At 45.8% G+C, this 13,964-nt stretch overlaps 1 protein-coding gene across 1 annotated transcript in view; it reads right to left on the bottom strand.

Moving 5' to 3' along the window:
- plxnc1 (plexin C1) overlaps positions 1-13,964 on the bottom strand; it is a 148,205-nt gene that overhangs the window by 50,194 nt on the left and 84,047 nt on the right. Inside the window, exons 13-17 of the mRNA XM_069908713.1 lie at positions 12,623-12,762; positions 10,916-11,104; positions 7,759-7,849; positions 6,639-6,830; positions 6,382-6,537 (exon numbers count right to left, since the gene is read on the bottom strand). Coding sequence (XP_069764814.1) covers positions 6,382-6,537; positions 6,639-6,830; positions 7,759-7,849; positions 10,916-11,104; positions 12,623-12,762 — 768 coding nt within the window. The remainder of the gene's footprint in view (positions 1-6,381; positions 6,538-6,638; positions 6,831-7,758; positions 7,850-10,915; positions 11,105-12,622; positions 12,763-13,964) is intronic.

The following is a 13,964-nucleotide window of genomic DNA, read 5'->3' as shown; positions in this document are numbered from 1 at the left end:
TGTGTGTGTGGGTGTGTGTTTGTGTGTGTGGGTGTGTGTGTGTGGGTGTCTGTTTGTGTGTGTGTGTGGATGTGTGTGTGTGTTTGTATGTGAGAGTGTGTGTGTTTGTGGGTGTGTGTGTGTGAGGGTGTGTGTGTGGGTATGTGTGTGTGTGGGTGTCTGTTTGTGTGTGTGTGTGGATGTGTGTTTGTGTGTGTGTGAGTGTGTGTTTGAGGGTGTGTGTGTGTGAGTGTGTGTGTGGGTGTTTGTGTTTGGATGTGTGTGTGTGTGTTTGTGTGTGTGTGTTTGTGTGTTGGTGTGTGTGTGGGTATGTGGGTGTGTGGGAGTGTGTGTGTGTGGGTATGTGTGTGTGTTTGTGTGTGTGTGTTTGTTTGTGTGTGGATATGTGTGTGTGTGAGTGTGTGTTTGTTTGTGGGTGTGTGTTTGTTTGTGGGTGTGTGCTTGTATGTGTGTGTTTGGGTGTGTGTGGGTATGTGTGTGTGTTTGTGTGTGTGAGTGTGTGTGTGTTTGTGTGTGTGGGTGTGTGTTTGTGTGTGTGTGGGTGTTTTTGTGTGGATGTTTGTGTGGGTGTGTGTGTGTGGGTATGTGTGTGGGTATGTGTGTGTGTATGGGTGTGTGTGAGTGTGTGTGTGAGTGTGTGTGTGTCTGAGTGTGTGTGCGTGAGTTGTGGGTGTGTGTGTGTGAGTGATTGTGTGTGGGTGTGTGTGTGAGTGTGTTTGTGAGTGTGTGTGTGTGAGTGATTGTGTGTGTGTGTGTGAGTGTGTTGGTGTGTGTGTGGGTGTGGGAGTGTGTGTGTGCATGTGAGTGTGAGTGTGTGTATTTGTGTGTGTGGGTATGTGTGTGTGTGGGTGTGTGTGTGTGAGTGATTGTGTGAGTGTGTTGGCGTGTGTGTGGGTGTGTATGTGGGTATGTGAGTGTGTGTGTGGGTGAGTGTGTGTGGGTATGTGTGTGTAGGTATGTGTGTGTGGGTATTTGTGTTTGTGTGAGTGTGTGTGTGGGTGTGTGGGAGTGTATGTGTGTGGGTATGTGTGTGTAGGTGTGTGTGTGGCTATGTGTGTGTGTTTGTGTGTGTGTGAGTGTGTGTGTGTGTGTGGGTGAGTGTTTGTTTGTGTGTGTGTGTGGATGTGTGTGTGAGTGTGTGTGTGGGTGTGTGTGTGAGTGTGTTTGTTTGTGGGTGTGTGTGTTTGGGTGAGTGTGTGGGTGTTTGTGTGTGGTTGTGTGTGTGGGTATGTGTGTGTGTGGGTGTGTTTGTGTGTGTGTGGATGTGTGTTGGTGTGTGAGTGTGTGTGTGTGCTTGTGTGGGTGTGTGTGTGTCTGAGTGTGTGTGCTTGTGTGGGTGTGTGTGTGTGTCTGAGTGTGTGTGTGAGTGTGTGTGTGTGTTGTGGGTGTGTGTGTGAGTGATTGTGTGTCAGTGTGTGTGTGTGTTGGTGTGTGTGTGGGTGTGTGTGTGTGTGAGTATGTGTGTGGGTGTGTGTGTGAGTGTGTGTGTTTGTGTTGGTGTGTGTGTGTGGATGTGTGTGTGTGGGTAAGTGAGTGTGTGTTGGGGTATGTGTGTGTAGGTGTGTGGGTGTAAGTGTGTGTGTGTGTGTGTGTGTGTTTGTGTGGGTGTGTGTGTGGGTATGTTTGTGTGTTTGTGTGAGTGTGTTTGTGTGTGAGTGTGCGTGGGTGGGTGTGTGGGTATGTGTGTGTTTGTGTGTGTGGGTGTGTATGTGTGTATGTGGATGTGTGTGTGTTTGTGTGTTTGTGACTCTGTTTGTGTTTGTGTGTGTGTGTGGGTATGTGTGTGTGTTTGTGTGGGTATGTGTGTGTGTGTGTGGATGTGTGTGAGAGTGTGTGTGTGTGGTGTGTGTGTGTGGATGTGTGTGTGTGTGGGTGTGTGTGTGGGTGTGTGGGTGAGTGTGTGTTTGTTTGTGGGTGTGTGTGTGTGTGAGTGAGTGTGTGGGTGTGTGTTTGTATGTGTGTGTTTCGGTGTGTGTGTTTGTGTGTGTGGGTATGTGTGTGTGAGTGTGTGTGTGTTTGTGTGTGTGGGTATGTGTGTGTGTGGGTGTGTGTGTGTGAGTGATTGTGTGAGTGTGTGAGTGTGTTGGTGTGTGTGTGGGTGTGTATGTGGGTATGTGAGTGTGTGTGTGGGTGAGTGTGTGTGGGTATGTGTGTGTAGGTATGTGTGTGTGGGTATTTGTGTTTGTGTGAGTGTGTGTGTGGGTGTGTGGGTGTGTATGTGTGTGGGTATGTGTGTGTAGGTGTGTGTGTGGCTATGTGTGTGTGTGGGTGAGTGTTTGTTTGTGTGTGTGTGTGTGGATGTGTGTGTGAGTTTGTGTGTGTGAGTGTGTTTGTTTGTGGGTGTGTGTGTTTGGGTGAGTGTGTGGGTGTTTGTGTGTGGTTGTGTGTGTGGGTATGTGTGTGTGTTTGTGTGTGTGGATGTGTGTTGGTGTGTGAGTGTGTGTGTGTGCTTGTGTGGGTGTGTGTGTGTCTGAGTGTGTGTGCTTGTGTGGGTGTGTGTGTGTGTCTGAGTGTGTGTGGGTGTGTGTGTGGGTGTGTGTTGTGGGTGTGTGTGTGAGTGATTGTGTGTCAGTGTGTGTGTGTGTTGGTGTGTGTGAGTATGTGTGTGGGTGTGTGTGAGAGTGTGTGTGTGTTTGTGTTGGTGTGTGTGTGTGGATGTGTGTGTGTGGGTAAGTGAGTGTGTGTGTGGGGGTATGTGGGTGTAAGTGTGTGTGTGTGAGTGTGTGTGTGTTTGTGTGGGTGTGTGTGTGTGGGTATGTGTGTGTGTTTGTGTGAGTGTGTTTTTGTGTGTGAGTGTGTGTGGGTGGGTGTGTGGGTATGTGTGTGTGTTTGTGTGTGTGGGTGTGTATTTGTGTGTGTGGATGTGTGTGTGTTTGTGACTGTGTGTGTGTGTGGGTGTGTGTGTGTGGGTATGTGTGTGTGTTTGTGTGGGTATGTGTGTGTGTGTGGATGTGTGTGAGAGTGTGTGTGTGTGGTGTGTGTGTGTGGGAGTGTGTGTGTGTGGGTGTGTGTGTGGGTATGTGTGTGTAGGTGTGTGTGGGTATGTGTGTGTGTTTGTGTGTGTGTGGATGTGTGTGTGTGTGGGTGTGTGTGTGAGTGTGTGTTTGTTTGTGGGTGTGTGTGTGTGTGAGTGTGTGTGTGGGTGTGTGTTTGTATGTGTGTGTTTCCGTGTGTGTGTTTGTGTGTGTGGGTATGTGTGTGTTAGTGTGTGTGTGTTTGTGTGTGTGGGTGTGTGTTTGTGTGTGTGTGGGTGTGTTTTTGTGTGGATGTTTGTGTGTGTGTGTGTGTGGGTATGGGTGTGTGTGTGAGTGTGTGTGTGGGTGTGTTTGAGTGTGTGTGTGTGTGAGTGTGTGATGTGGGTGTGTGTGTGAGTGATTGTGTGTCGGTGTGTGTGTGTGTTGGTGTGTGTGTGGGTTGTGTGTGTGAGTATGTGTGTGGGTGTGTGTGTGTGTGAGTGTGTGTGTGTTTGTGCTGGTGTGTGTGTGGGTGTGTGTGGGTGTGTCTGTGTATGAGTGTGTCTGTGTGTGAGTGTGTGTGGGTGTGTGTGTGTGTGTTTGTGTGTGTGTGTGGGTATGTGTGTGTGTGTGGGTGTGTGTGTGTTTGTGGGTGTGTGTGTGTGGGTGTCTGTTTGTGTGTGTGTGGATGTGTGTTTGTGTGTGTGTGAGTGTGTGTTTGAGGGTGAGTGTGTGTGAGTGTGGGTGTGTGTGTGTGGGTGTGTGTGGGTGTTTGTGTTTGGATGTGTGTGTGTGTGTTTGTGTGGGTATGTGTGTTTGTGTGAGTGGGTGTGTGTGTGGGTGTCTGGGAGTGTGTGTGTGTGGGTGTGTGTGTGGGTATGTGTGTGTAGGTGTGTGTGTGGGTATGTGTGTGTGTTTGTTTGTGTGTGTGGATGTGCGTGTGTGTGTGGGTGTGTGTGTGAGTGTGTGTTTGTTTGTGGGTGTGTGTGTGGGTGTGTGCTTGTATGTGTGTGTTTGGGTGTGTGTGGGTATGTGTGTGTGTTTGTGTGTGTGAGTGTGTGTGTGTTTGTGTGTGTGGGTGTGTGTTTGTGTGTGTGTGGGTGTTTTTGTGTGGATGTGTGTGTATGGGTGTGTGTGTGTGGGTATGTGTGTGTGTATGGGTGTGTGTGTGTATGTGTGTGGGTGTATGAGTGTGTGTGTGTGAGTGTGTGTGTGTGTGTGTGAGTTGTGGGTGTGTGTGTGTGAGTGATTGTGTGTGGGTGTGTGTGTGAGTGTGTTTGTGTGTGTGAGTGATTGTTTGTGTGATGGTGTGTGTGTGGGTGTGGGAGTGTGTGTGTGTGTGAGTGTGTGTATTTGTGTGTGTGTGGGTGTGTGTGTGGGTGTGTGTGTGTTGTGGGTGTGTGTGTGTGAGTGATTGTGTGTGTGTGAGTGTGTTGGTGTGTGTGTGTGGGTGTGTATGTGGGTATGTGAGTGTGTGGGTGTGTGTGTGTGAGTATGTGTGTGTAGGTATGTGTGTGTGGGTATTTGTGTTTGTGTGAGTGTGGGTGTGTGTGTGGGTGTGTGGGAGTGTATGTGTGTGGGTATGTGTGTGTGTGGCTATGTGTGTGTGTTTGTGTGTGTGTGAGTGTGTGTGTGTGGGTGAGTGTTTGTTTGTGTGTGTGTGTGGATGTGTGTGTGAGTGTGTGTGTGGGTGAGTGTGTTTGTTTGTGGGTGTGTGTGTAAGTGTGTGTGTTTGGGTGAGTGTGTGGGTGTTTGTGTGTGGTTGTGTGTGTTTGTGTGTGTGGGTATGTGTGTGTGTTTGTGTGGGTGTGTTTGTGTGTGTGGATGTTTGTGTGGGTGTGTGTGTATGGGTGTGTTTGTGTGGGTGTGTGTGTGTGTTGGTGTGTGAGTGTGTGTGTGTGCTTGTGTGGGTGTGTGTGTGTCTGAGTGTGTGTGTGGGTGTGTGTGTGAGTGTGTTGGTGTGTTTGTGGGTGTGTGTGTGAGTGTGTGTGCGTTGGTGTGTGTGTGGGTGTGTGTGAGTGATTGTGTGTGTGTGGGTATGTGTGTGTGTGTGCGTGGGGGTGTGTGTGTGTGTGTGTGAGTGAGTGTGTGTTGTGAGTGTGTGTGAGTGATTGTGTGTGTGTGTGTGTGTGTGTGTGTGTGTGTATGGCCAAAATGCAGAAAGTTACTTCAAAGTTCAGTCTTTTAAATTCAGTGTTGAGGCATAAGTCTTTGAAATTTGATGCCCAGAACTAATGCCAAATTGATGGGGAGACTGGAGTTGTGGCTGTTACAGACTCACAAATTCTCCTTGTGTGGCCTTTGAAGAAATATCCATCCACACGAGCTGTGGTCAACACACTCCTGGATCTTTAGTAGGCGAGACTCGAACTGGACGGCCTCCACGAAGATTCCAAGACCCTGGCACCAATCTCTCACTGTTAGTTACACTTAAAATGAAGCACTTTGCTGCCCAAAAGACCCTCCTGGCAGAGGTCACTCCACCGAAAAGGCCCAACCATTCCCAGAGGGTGCTTTGCTCTGAATTCCACAAAAAATGGTTGGCCATAAAACTGCTTCAAAAGGCTGTTTTCTCTTCTGGAGCCGGAATGGTTCTTCCTTACAAATTCAGTGTCTTTGCGAATGTATCGAGTCTGGAACAGACTGTGACCAACCTTCCCTCAGTTCTTCCAATGTATCGAATCGTCACTGGGCTGTGGCTCGTGTTGTGATGGCGCTTCTGTGAAATGGTAACTGTGACCATTCAGCTCCTCCTGACTATACTATCCCTTAAAGTAATCATTCCATTTCACTAAATGGAATGATACACGTTCACTCTTCATCATTCAGAATGGTGTCACATGTTTTCCTTGTCATGTCATTCTCCAGAATTTGAGAAGTTGCAAGGGTTTATTCTGGAATTTGGAATAGTGTCATACTGTTTCCCACATCTTAGACTAAGTATTAGAGTTGTGTGGGAAGTGAACTTCTACGCTCAGGAATCACTCTGACCCATTCTTGCTTTCATTCTAGTAAATCCCTTCCCAAGGGCTTCTTCCCACAGGATGATGACGGTTCCTTTTGTGGGCTCGATGTGTGTGTCCTGGAGGGGCTGTACAGCCTGTTCCTTGACAGGCCCTGTTTGCCACATACTTGGCTGGGTGAGGCCTGGAGGGGCAGCAGGGGCAGAAGCTCTATTGGGCCTCTCCTCTGTTGCCTCTTTCAGCTTGTCCTTGGCAGCATCCACACCTTTTCTGATGGCGTCCCCCCCCACCACTGCGAGCGAGCTTGAGCCAGATCCCCCCATGCTGATGGGGCAATGTCAGCTTTCTTGGGGCTTCTGTGCACAACATCCTTGTAGAAGGATGTTCCCACGGGCTTACATTCTTGCTAAAGTATGGTGCAAAGAACTAATAAAATAACAGAGCCACCCATCCTATGAACGTACCTCAATTTTTAAAATTGAAATATTAAGTATGTTCTGTACACATTTTATTTTGTCTTCTGTCAATTCTGTAATGTTGCATTCTATTGAATGATCCTCATCCTGGACAATAACAATCTTAATTTCATCTTTGGAAAGTTGTAAATTATCTTCTTTTCGCTGTAAAATTAAAACAAAAATTAAATGGAGAGAAAAGTGGAGTCTCATTATATAAGTGAATGGTGGTCGCTCAATGGGTCAGGAAGTGAAATACGTTTTACCGTCACAGTTATCAGAAGCTGTTCATCATCAATAATCTTTGTGAAGGTGTAGAATATAGGGTTCTCTTCATACATCAGAGGGACTCGTTGCGCAGATCCATAGATGAGAAAAGATACTGAATAATTGCCTGGAGTCCCGTTTCTGATAGATGGCGATTCACAGATCCAGGTCCTGTTATTATTTATACATTTCTACCCAACAAACAGACAACATTAATATATGGAACAAGTGGAAAACTCTGAATTAAATAGTAATTTCACCATGGAAAGAATCAATAGGCCCTTTCAAACTGCCAAGTAAAATGGGATTAACCGGGCAATTTGCCCAGTTAGCACCCCAATTACGCAGCAGTTAGAGAGGGTCCGACCTGGCCAACCCCAATGGAATCCAACCGGGTCCCTGACCTACCTCAGAGGTCTCATCTATGGGCAATTTGAGCAGGAAAATGGCAGACCTGCTTATTCTGGGTGACATCAGTGTTTCTGGTGGGCAGCCAGCATCCGGACATCTTCCTGACACATCATTGCAGGGGCGGGATTCACCTTAAATTGCCTGGTTGGTGATTTAATGGGTCGATTCACTGAGATTCAAAAGGTGCTTTCAGCACCTTTGCCCCAGTAATCGCACCTGGATCCCAGGAGGCTGCCCAGGTGCTGCAGTTTAAAAGGGGCTAATTATTTCACACTAAATGCATCACCTAGGAACAGGAAGGCTCAATCTCTAACACAGTGGTTCTCAACCTTTTTCTTTCCACTCACATCCCACTTTAAGTAATCCCTATGCCATTGGTGCTCTGTGATCAGTAAGGGATTGCTTAAGGTGGGAGATGAGTGGGAATGGAAGGTTCAATTGTTATTGACCTAATTGTTACTGAAATAAATTTGCTGGAGAAAAATTGTCATTGCTCCATTTCCTTTGGAATTCTGAAACCAAGCACATAATGAGCTAATGAGGTTTGATTAAAATAGTGGTTTTCAACCTTTTTCTTTCCACCCACATCCCACCTTAATCAATCCTTTACTAATCACAGAGTACCAATGGCACAAGATTACTTAAAGCAGTATGTGAGTGGAAAGAAAAAGGTTGAGAACCACTGTTCTAAGGATAAAATGAACTTACAGTCCATGACTCCTGATCTTCAGTTAATGATATTTTCATCTCTTGAACCACGTCTAAATTTTTGCCACTTATCATCATTCTTCGGCCTCCACTGTGTAAAAATCACAGAAATGGAAATCAAGACCAAGAGGTAGGTATTAGGGAGGTCTACCTGTGAGAGCTGAGTGAGACTAATGTTTGACAATAGGATTTCCTCCTGTTAGTCAGCCTGACGTTTGAAGGTGGTCTCTTCCTACTTGGTGGATGATATTTGATATGGGATTCCTCTCTGTAAAGTTGGTCATTATTTATCATAGAACCTTACCATGTAATGCCACAACAATAATCTTGCTCTCAACATCAGCAAGACCAAAGAGTTTATTGTTGATTTTGGGAAGGAGAGGCTCTACATGACCATCTGCATTGATGGGATGGAGGATGAGAGGGTCAGGAGCTTCATGTTCTTGGACTTCCTATTTTAGAAAACCTTTCTTGGTGCCAGCACATCAAATCAACTGTGAAGGAGCCACTAATAGAGGAAAATTAACAGAAATTAAAGGGTTCAAGGTCTGTCAGGAAGAGTATAAAATTAGTTTTTTGCATTTGCAGATGATGTTTTAGTATATCTGACAGAACCTGAGACTTCCTTATGGAAACTACATTTAAATTTGGAAGGATATGGTAAGATTTCAGGTTATAAAGTAAATTGAGATAAAAGTGAAGTTATGCCCCTTACACAAGGAGATTATAGCCTTTGTTGAAGAAATAGTCAATTTAAATGGCCAGAAAGGTGATCAAATATTTAGGGATTTGGAGAGATAATTATTTAAATAATCTATATAAACTGAATTATTTATCATTACTTAAAAAAGTTGAAAAAGACTTTTAAAAACATTGCAAATAACGTTAGTGGGAAGAGTTAATTGTATTAAGATGACTATTTTTTCCACGAACTGTAGTCAATAAAGAATGTATCCTTACTGTCCAGGTTCTCCAAGGCTTTGTGTAGGGTCAGTGAGAAGGCGTCTGCCATAGACCTGTTGCTATGATAGGCAAATTGGAACCAGCCTTTCAAAACACTTCATCATTGTTGATGTAAGTGCGACTGGTCGATAGTCACATCAATGCAGGCAACTGCACTCTTCTTATGATTAATGTTTGTTTTGAAGCAGCTGGGTACCACGCCATGCTGGAGTGAGATATTGAAGATATCCGTGAATTCATTGGAAAGTTGTTCAGCTCAGATTTTTACTACTCAGCCAGGTACTCCGTCTGGACTAGATAATTTCCTTGAATTCACTTCTCCTGAAAGCAGTGCACATGTCATCCTCATTTATGGATGATGGGATCATCAGGGGTCACGGGGCATGGAGGAGAGGCCCTTCACTGCTTCTGTTCTCAAATTGGGCGTAGAAGGCATTGAGTTCCTCGGGGAGTGAAACCTTGTCATCAGCTACTTCACCGGATTTGGTTAGGACATTTTGGCCCTGCCACAGCTGTTGTGTGCCCCTTATTTCCATCTGGAATCTCCACTTTGTCCGAGATGCAGCTTTTCATCATACCTGGTCCTTTAGTTCATTGTTCATCCAGTTCTTCTGGTTGGGGAAGACCCTGAACGATTTGCCAGGGACAAACTCATCCACAGTGGGTTCAATAAAGACTGTGACAGCCCTGGTGTAATCAGGGCTGAGTCCTTGAAAACAGTCCAGTCTGCTGTCTTGAGGAAGTCCTGCCATTACTCCAGCATCCTTCTAGCTGTCCTGACTGTCTGCAGCCTCTCGCTCTCCTCCTGAGTGATGTGATTTTCCACCTGTCCCCTCAACCCATTTCCATTGAACTGATAACCAACCAGTTCTACTTAACCCTTACTGAGCGATTATCATTATCAATTCTCTCTCTGTCCTCTTTCCCTTTATTTCTGCTCTTGTCTCAAAAGGCAACCCATGCCCAGGGCCGGATTAATGTAGAGGTGAAAATAGTTTATGCTACTGGCCCCACATTTTAAAGGGCCCCACGTTTATGTTCTATGAATTATGAACTTAAAACATTTTTGTTCTCATCTTTGTGCAGTGCCTATGAGATACCACACTGATAGTCTGTGTTAATAGCCCTGATTAAAGGTTAAAATCGCTAATCTTAAATTTAAACTTAGCGAGTTTAGCCAATTATCACCTTTATTAACACAGACTATGGGTGTGTTGTATCTCAGAGCTGCTGCAGGCAGCACTGTTGTTGGAAATAAAATATGAAAGCTTAAAAGGGTGGTAGTGAAAATGATTATAATGTTTCATCAAAGATGTAACATGCCACTTGTCCTCGCCTTGCCTGACCACCACGCTCCTAGCCCTGGCTGTCCGTCGCGCACCCCCCTCAATCTAACTTCCGACGCAGCAGCAGGGATCAGTGCTGCCAGAGCGCTGCCCTGGCATCTCGCAGAGACAGCTTGATGTGGGAGCAATGGCCGTCTTTGTGGCCCATAATCCCTCACACAGCTGGAACCACTCTGCCCGTGTCAGTGCCAGGGAAACAAAGAGTGGTTCCAGCTGCGTAAAGGATTACGGGTCACAAAGACGGACATTGCTCCCGCATTGAGCCAGTTGCCAGCTGCCGTAAATAGGTTTTGTTTTAACAAAATGTGTAAGTAGGTTTTAACAGAGATGGGAGGGAAGGGGTGGGGGTGGGGATGGAAGGGAAGGGGGTAGAGGAGGGAAGGGGAGAGGAGGGGGAGGGGGAGGGAAGGGGAGGTGGGAGGGGAGAGAGGAGGGGAGCTGGGAGGGGAGGGGGTAGGGCAGGGGAGGGGAAGGGAAGGGGAGGGGAGGGGGAGTGAAGGGGAGGTGGAAGGGGAGGGGAGGGGTAGGGGAAGGGAGGGGCACATTTTCAATATGTGTTTCCCCCCTCACTGCCCATGCGCCAGCCAGCCCTATGTAGGGCGCCTTTAAAATTTATGCTGCAGGCCCCATACTGCCCATGCCTCCTCCATTCCTGATCCATTTCCAAACTCCCTTTTCTCTGCGTGGGTTTTCCCCGGAGGGTCCAGTTTCTCCTACCATTCGAAACGTACTGGGGTTGTAGGTTAATTGGGTGGCATGGACTCGTGGGCTGAAAGGGCCTGTCACTGTGGTGGATGTGTAAAAACAAATCCCAATGTCATCCCAGCCCACGTTGCTGCCATACGTACCGAACCCAGGATACTGCTGGGTGAATCTCTGTAACGTAGCTGTTGATGACATACTCCAGTAAAGCAGTTCTGTTAGCTGTGCAGGTTTTCTCAAAATCATACAACAAACACACAGATTTCTTGCCATGGATTGCATCTGGTAAAACACATTCCACGAATGTGCTGTTCTCTATTGTGCATTTGTTCGTTCTGGAAAAGGAAATATAAAAAAATATATTTTGTAAATCCCTTCTAATGTGTTAATGACAAATTTGTGCTTGAGAGGAGGGAAAATTCTTGCTGAGGGAGGAAATTCATTTGGCCACCATTAAATGCTTGCAACGCAAGAACCATGTTTTTAAAATGAACTTCCCCCTACAGTGAAAGCAAACCACAGAAATTGCAGGAAACATCCAAGATTAGACAAGAGCTGAAGTGGACCCTGTGTCAGAACATGACATGGAAACTGTCCAAATTACGAGAAGATATGGAATAATGAGAGTGACGATTTCCAACAACGTAACATTCCCGTATTAAGTTTTAATTCAATTTTAATTTAGACGTACAGCACAGCAACAGGCCATTTTGGCCCATGAGCCCATGCTGCCCAATTACATCCAATTAACCTAAACAACCCCCTCCCCAGTGTATTTTGAACAGTGGGAGGAAACCAGAGCCCCCGAGGAAAACCTATGCTGACACGGGGAGAACGTGCAAACTCCTTACAGACAGCGCGGGATTCGAATCCCAGTCACAATCGCTGGCGCTGTAACGGCATTATGCTAACCGCTACACCGACCGTGCGGCCCAGGATAGTGTATCTACAGCTCATCCTCAATGTTTTTAAACAGATCTATTTGGTTACTTTGATTACGAATGCGGCAGGTCAAATTAAAGTCTAGATACGTTCACTTCCATCCAAAAATGTTCATTCTCAGTGTTTCAGAGTCCAGAGGACCCCCCAAAACCAGCAGCAATAGATATTCACCACAACACAGGGTCACTTAAACAAAAGTAGTTTTTAATTATAATTGAACAAGAAAACAGAATTAAACTTTAACTTATTACTTAACCTACTTACTTAACTTACCTAACCTACTTAATCACCCCGCTAATACTAAGTGCGGGTGTGTGTAATGTATATTTAAGATTAGAAAAGTTCTTTGGATCATAGTCCAATCTCATGGGTTGCACTGTGCACAGAAGTTAGCATTAACAAAGTTCACCAGGCTTTGGTGTTTAACAGGCAAATGGTTACCACTCAGGAGGGTTTTTGCTGGTTTTCAGAGAGAGATTCCTTTTCCAGGACATCTGCAACTGATTCCTTCTAAATCAGTCTTGCTGACAAAACTTGCCCCCTTCAGCGTTCTCCAGATGATCCTCTTTCTTCCAAGTCACCTTTCAGACTGCCAGTCTTCTCTGACCAGACAGCCTTCCAAAGTTTGCCAGCTTGTCCCTCTGGAACTGATTTCTGTGACTCCTCTCTCTGTTTCACACCATCCCTCTCTGAGAGCAAAACTGTTCTACCCCTGCCTGCAAAGATCACATGCTCTCCCAGGCCAGCTGTATTCTGCAATTTTGTTGCTCTCTTTGCAAAAAGCACCCTGCAAATATTCTGTGTTTTGAAATGTGTGTGTGTGCCAACTGCTCTAGCAATTCCTCCCAAGCCACCTCTAAATACTCTGTCACATCAGTTATTCTTCATATTTTGTGATTATTTTCACTTACTTATTTGAAATGTGATCAACCATCCCGTTGACATGAAGTTTAGCATTCAATCCAACATTTAGACCTGATCCAACAATGGTCAAATTGCTGTGCCCATATTTAGAAACGCGCTCTGGATTTATACCGGTGACAATTGTCTCCTGTCAAAAGAAGAGATTTCTTAATAACCATGCCTAGCTGGTCGAGCTTGTGAGAGTGAGGGAACTTCCTGTCAGAGAGAAGGGTAGGAAAACTAAAGCGAGCGGTCAATGGATGAACAAATAACAGAGACTGAAACAGAGCAGGAAAAAAAGGATGTGACAGATGGGACATGTTGTTAACATTTGTGAGAGACAGCTGATTACATACATTTCAAGCAGCATGAATGGGAGAAAAAGAAGAGTCAACGTTTCAATCAAAAACCCTTTAGCGAGATTAAATTTCAGACTGGAAAATGAAATGAGGGAGCATGCTGTAAGCGGGCCGGTATGGTTGGCATAGCGGTTAGCGTAATGTCTTTACAGCGCCAGGGATCGAGACCCAGGATTTGGATCCCACGCTGTCTGTAGGGAGTTTGTACGTCCTCCCTGTGTCTTCGTGGATTTTCCCCAGGGGCTCCGGTTTCCTCCCACCATTCGAAATGTACCAGGGAGGGCAAAGGGGGAGGGGATGTAGGCTAATGGGGTGTAAATTGGATGGCACGGTCTCGTGGGCCAAAATGGCCTGTTACCATATACTGTATGTCTATATTTTTTAAATTTAAAAGTAGAAGCAGACAGGAACTAAAACAATATTTTGCAGGAATGTGGACAGCGGAACAGAAGTGGGGCTGACAAGAGAAGGAACAGTGATAGAAGCAGGGGGGTGGGCCACGGGTCATAATATGGACTTTACATCAGTCTTCAACGAGGAAAATTACACCAAAGCATGGTGTAATTAAGATCCAGATGCACTAAAAATAGATAGTCTAGGTCAGTGGATCTCAACCTTTTTCTTTCCACTCACACACCACTTTAAGTAATCCCTAGGCCATCAGTGCTCTGTGATTACTAAGAGATTGCTTAAGGTGGGATGTAAGTGGGAAGGAAAAGTTGAGAATCATTGCTCTAGACCCAATTGTTACTGAAATATTTTGCTGGAGAAAAATTGTCATTGGCCCATTTTCTTTGGAGTTCTGAAACCCTGCACATAACGAGTCAATAAGGTATGATTAAAACAGTGGTTTTCAAACCTTTATCTTTCCACCCACATCCCACCTTAAGCAATCCCTTACTAATCACAGAGCACCTATGGCATAGGGCTTGCTTAGAGGTATGTGAGTGGAAAGTAAAAGGTTGAGAACCACTGGTCTAGGTGCTCTTAA

This window comes from Narcine bancroftii, chromosome 13 (genome assembly GCF_036971445.1).
Source record: "Narcine bancroftii isolate sNarBan1 chromosome 13, sNarBan1.hap1, whole genome shotgun sequence".
Lineage (NCBI taxonomy): Eukaryota > Metazoa > Chordata > Chondrichthyes > Torpediniformes > Narcinidae > Narcine > Narcine bancroftii.
Note: the sequence above shows the minus strand (reverse complement) of the source record. Positions and strands in the feature narration are given on the sequence as shown.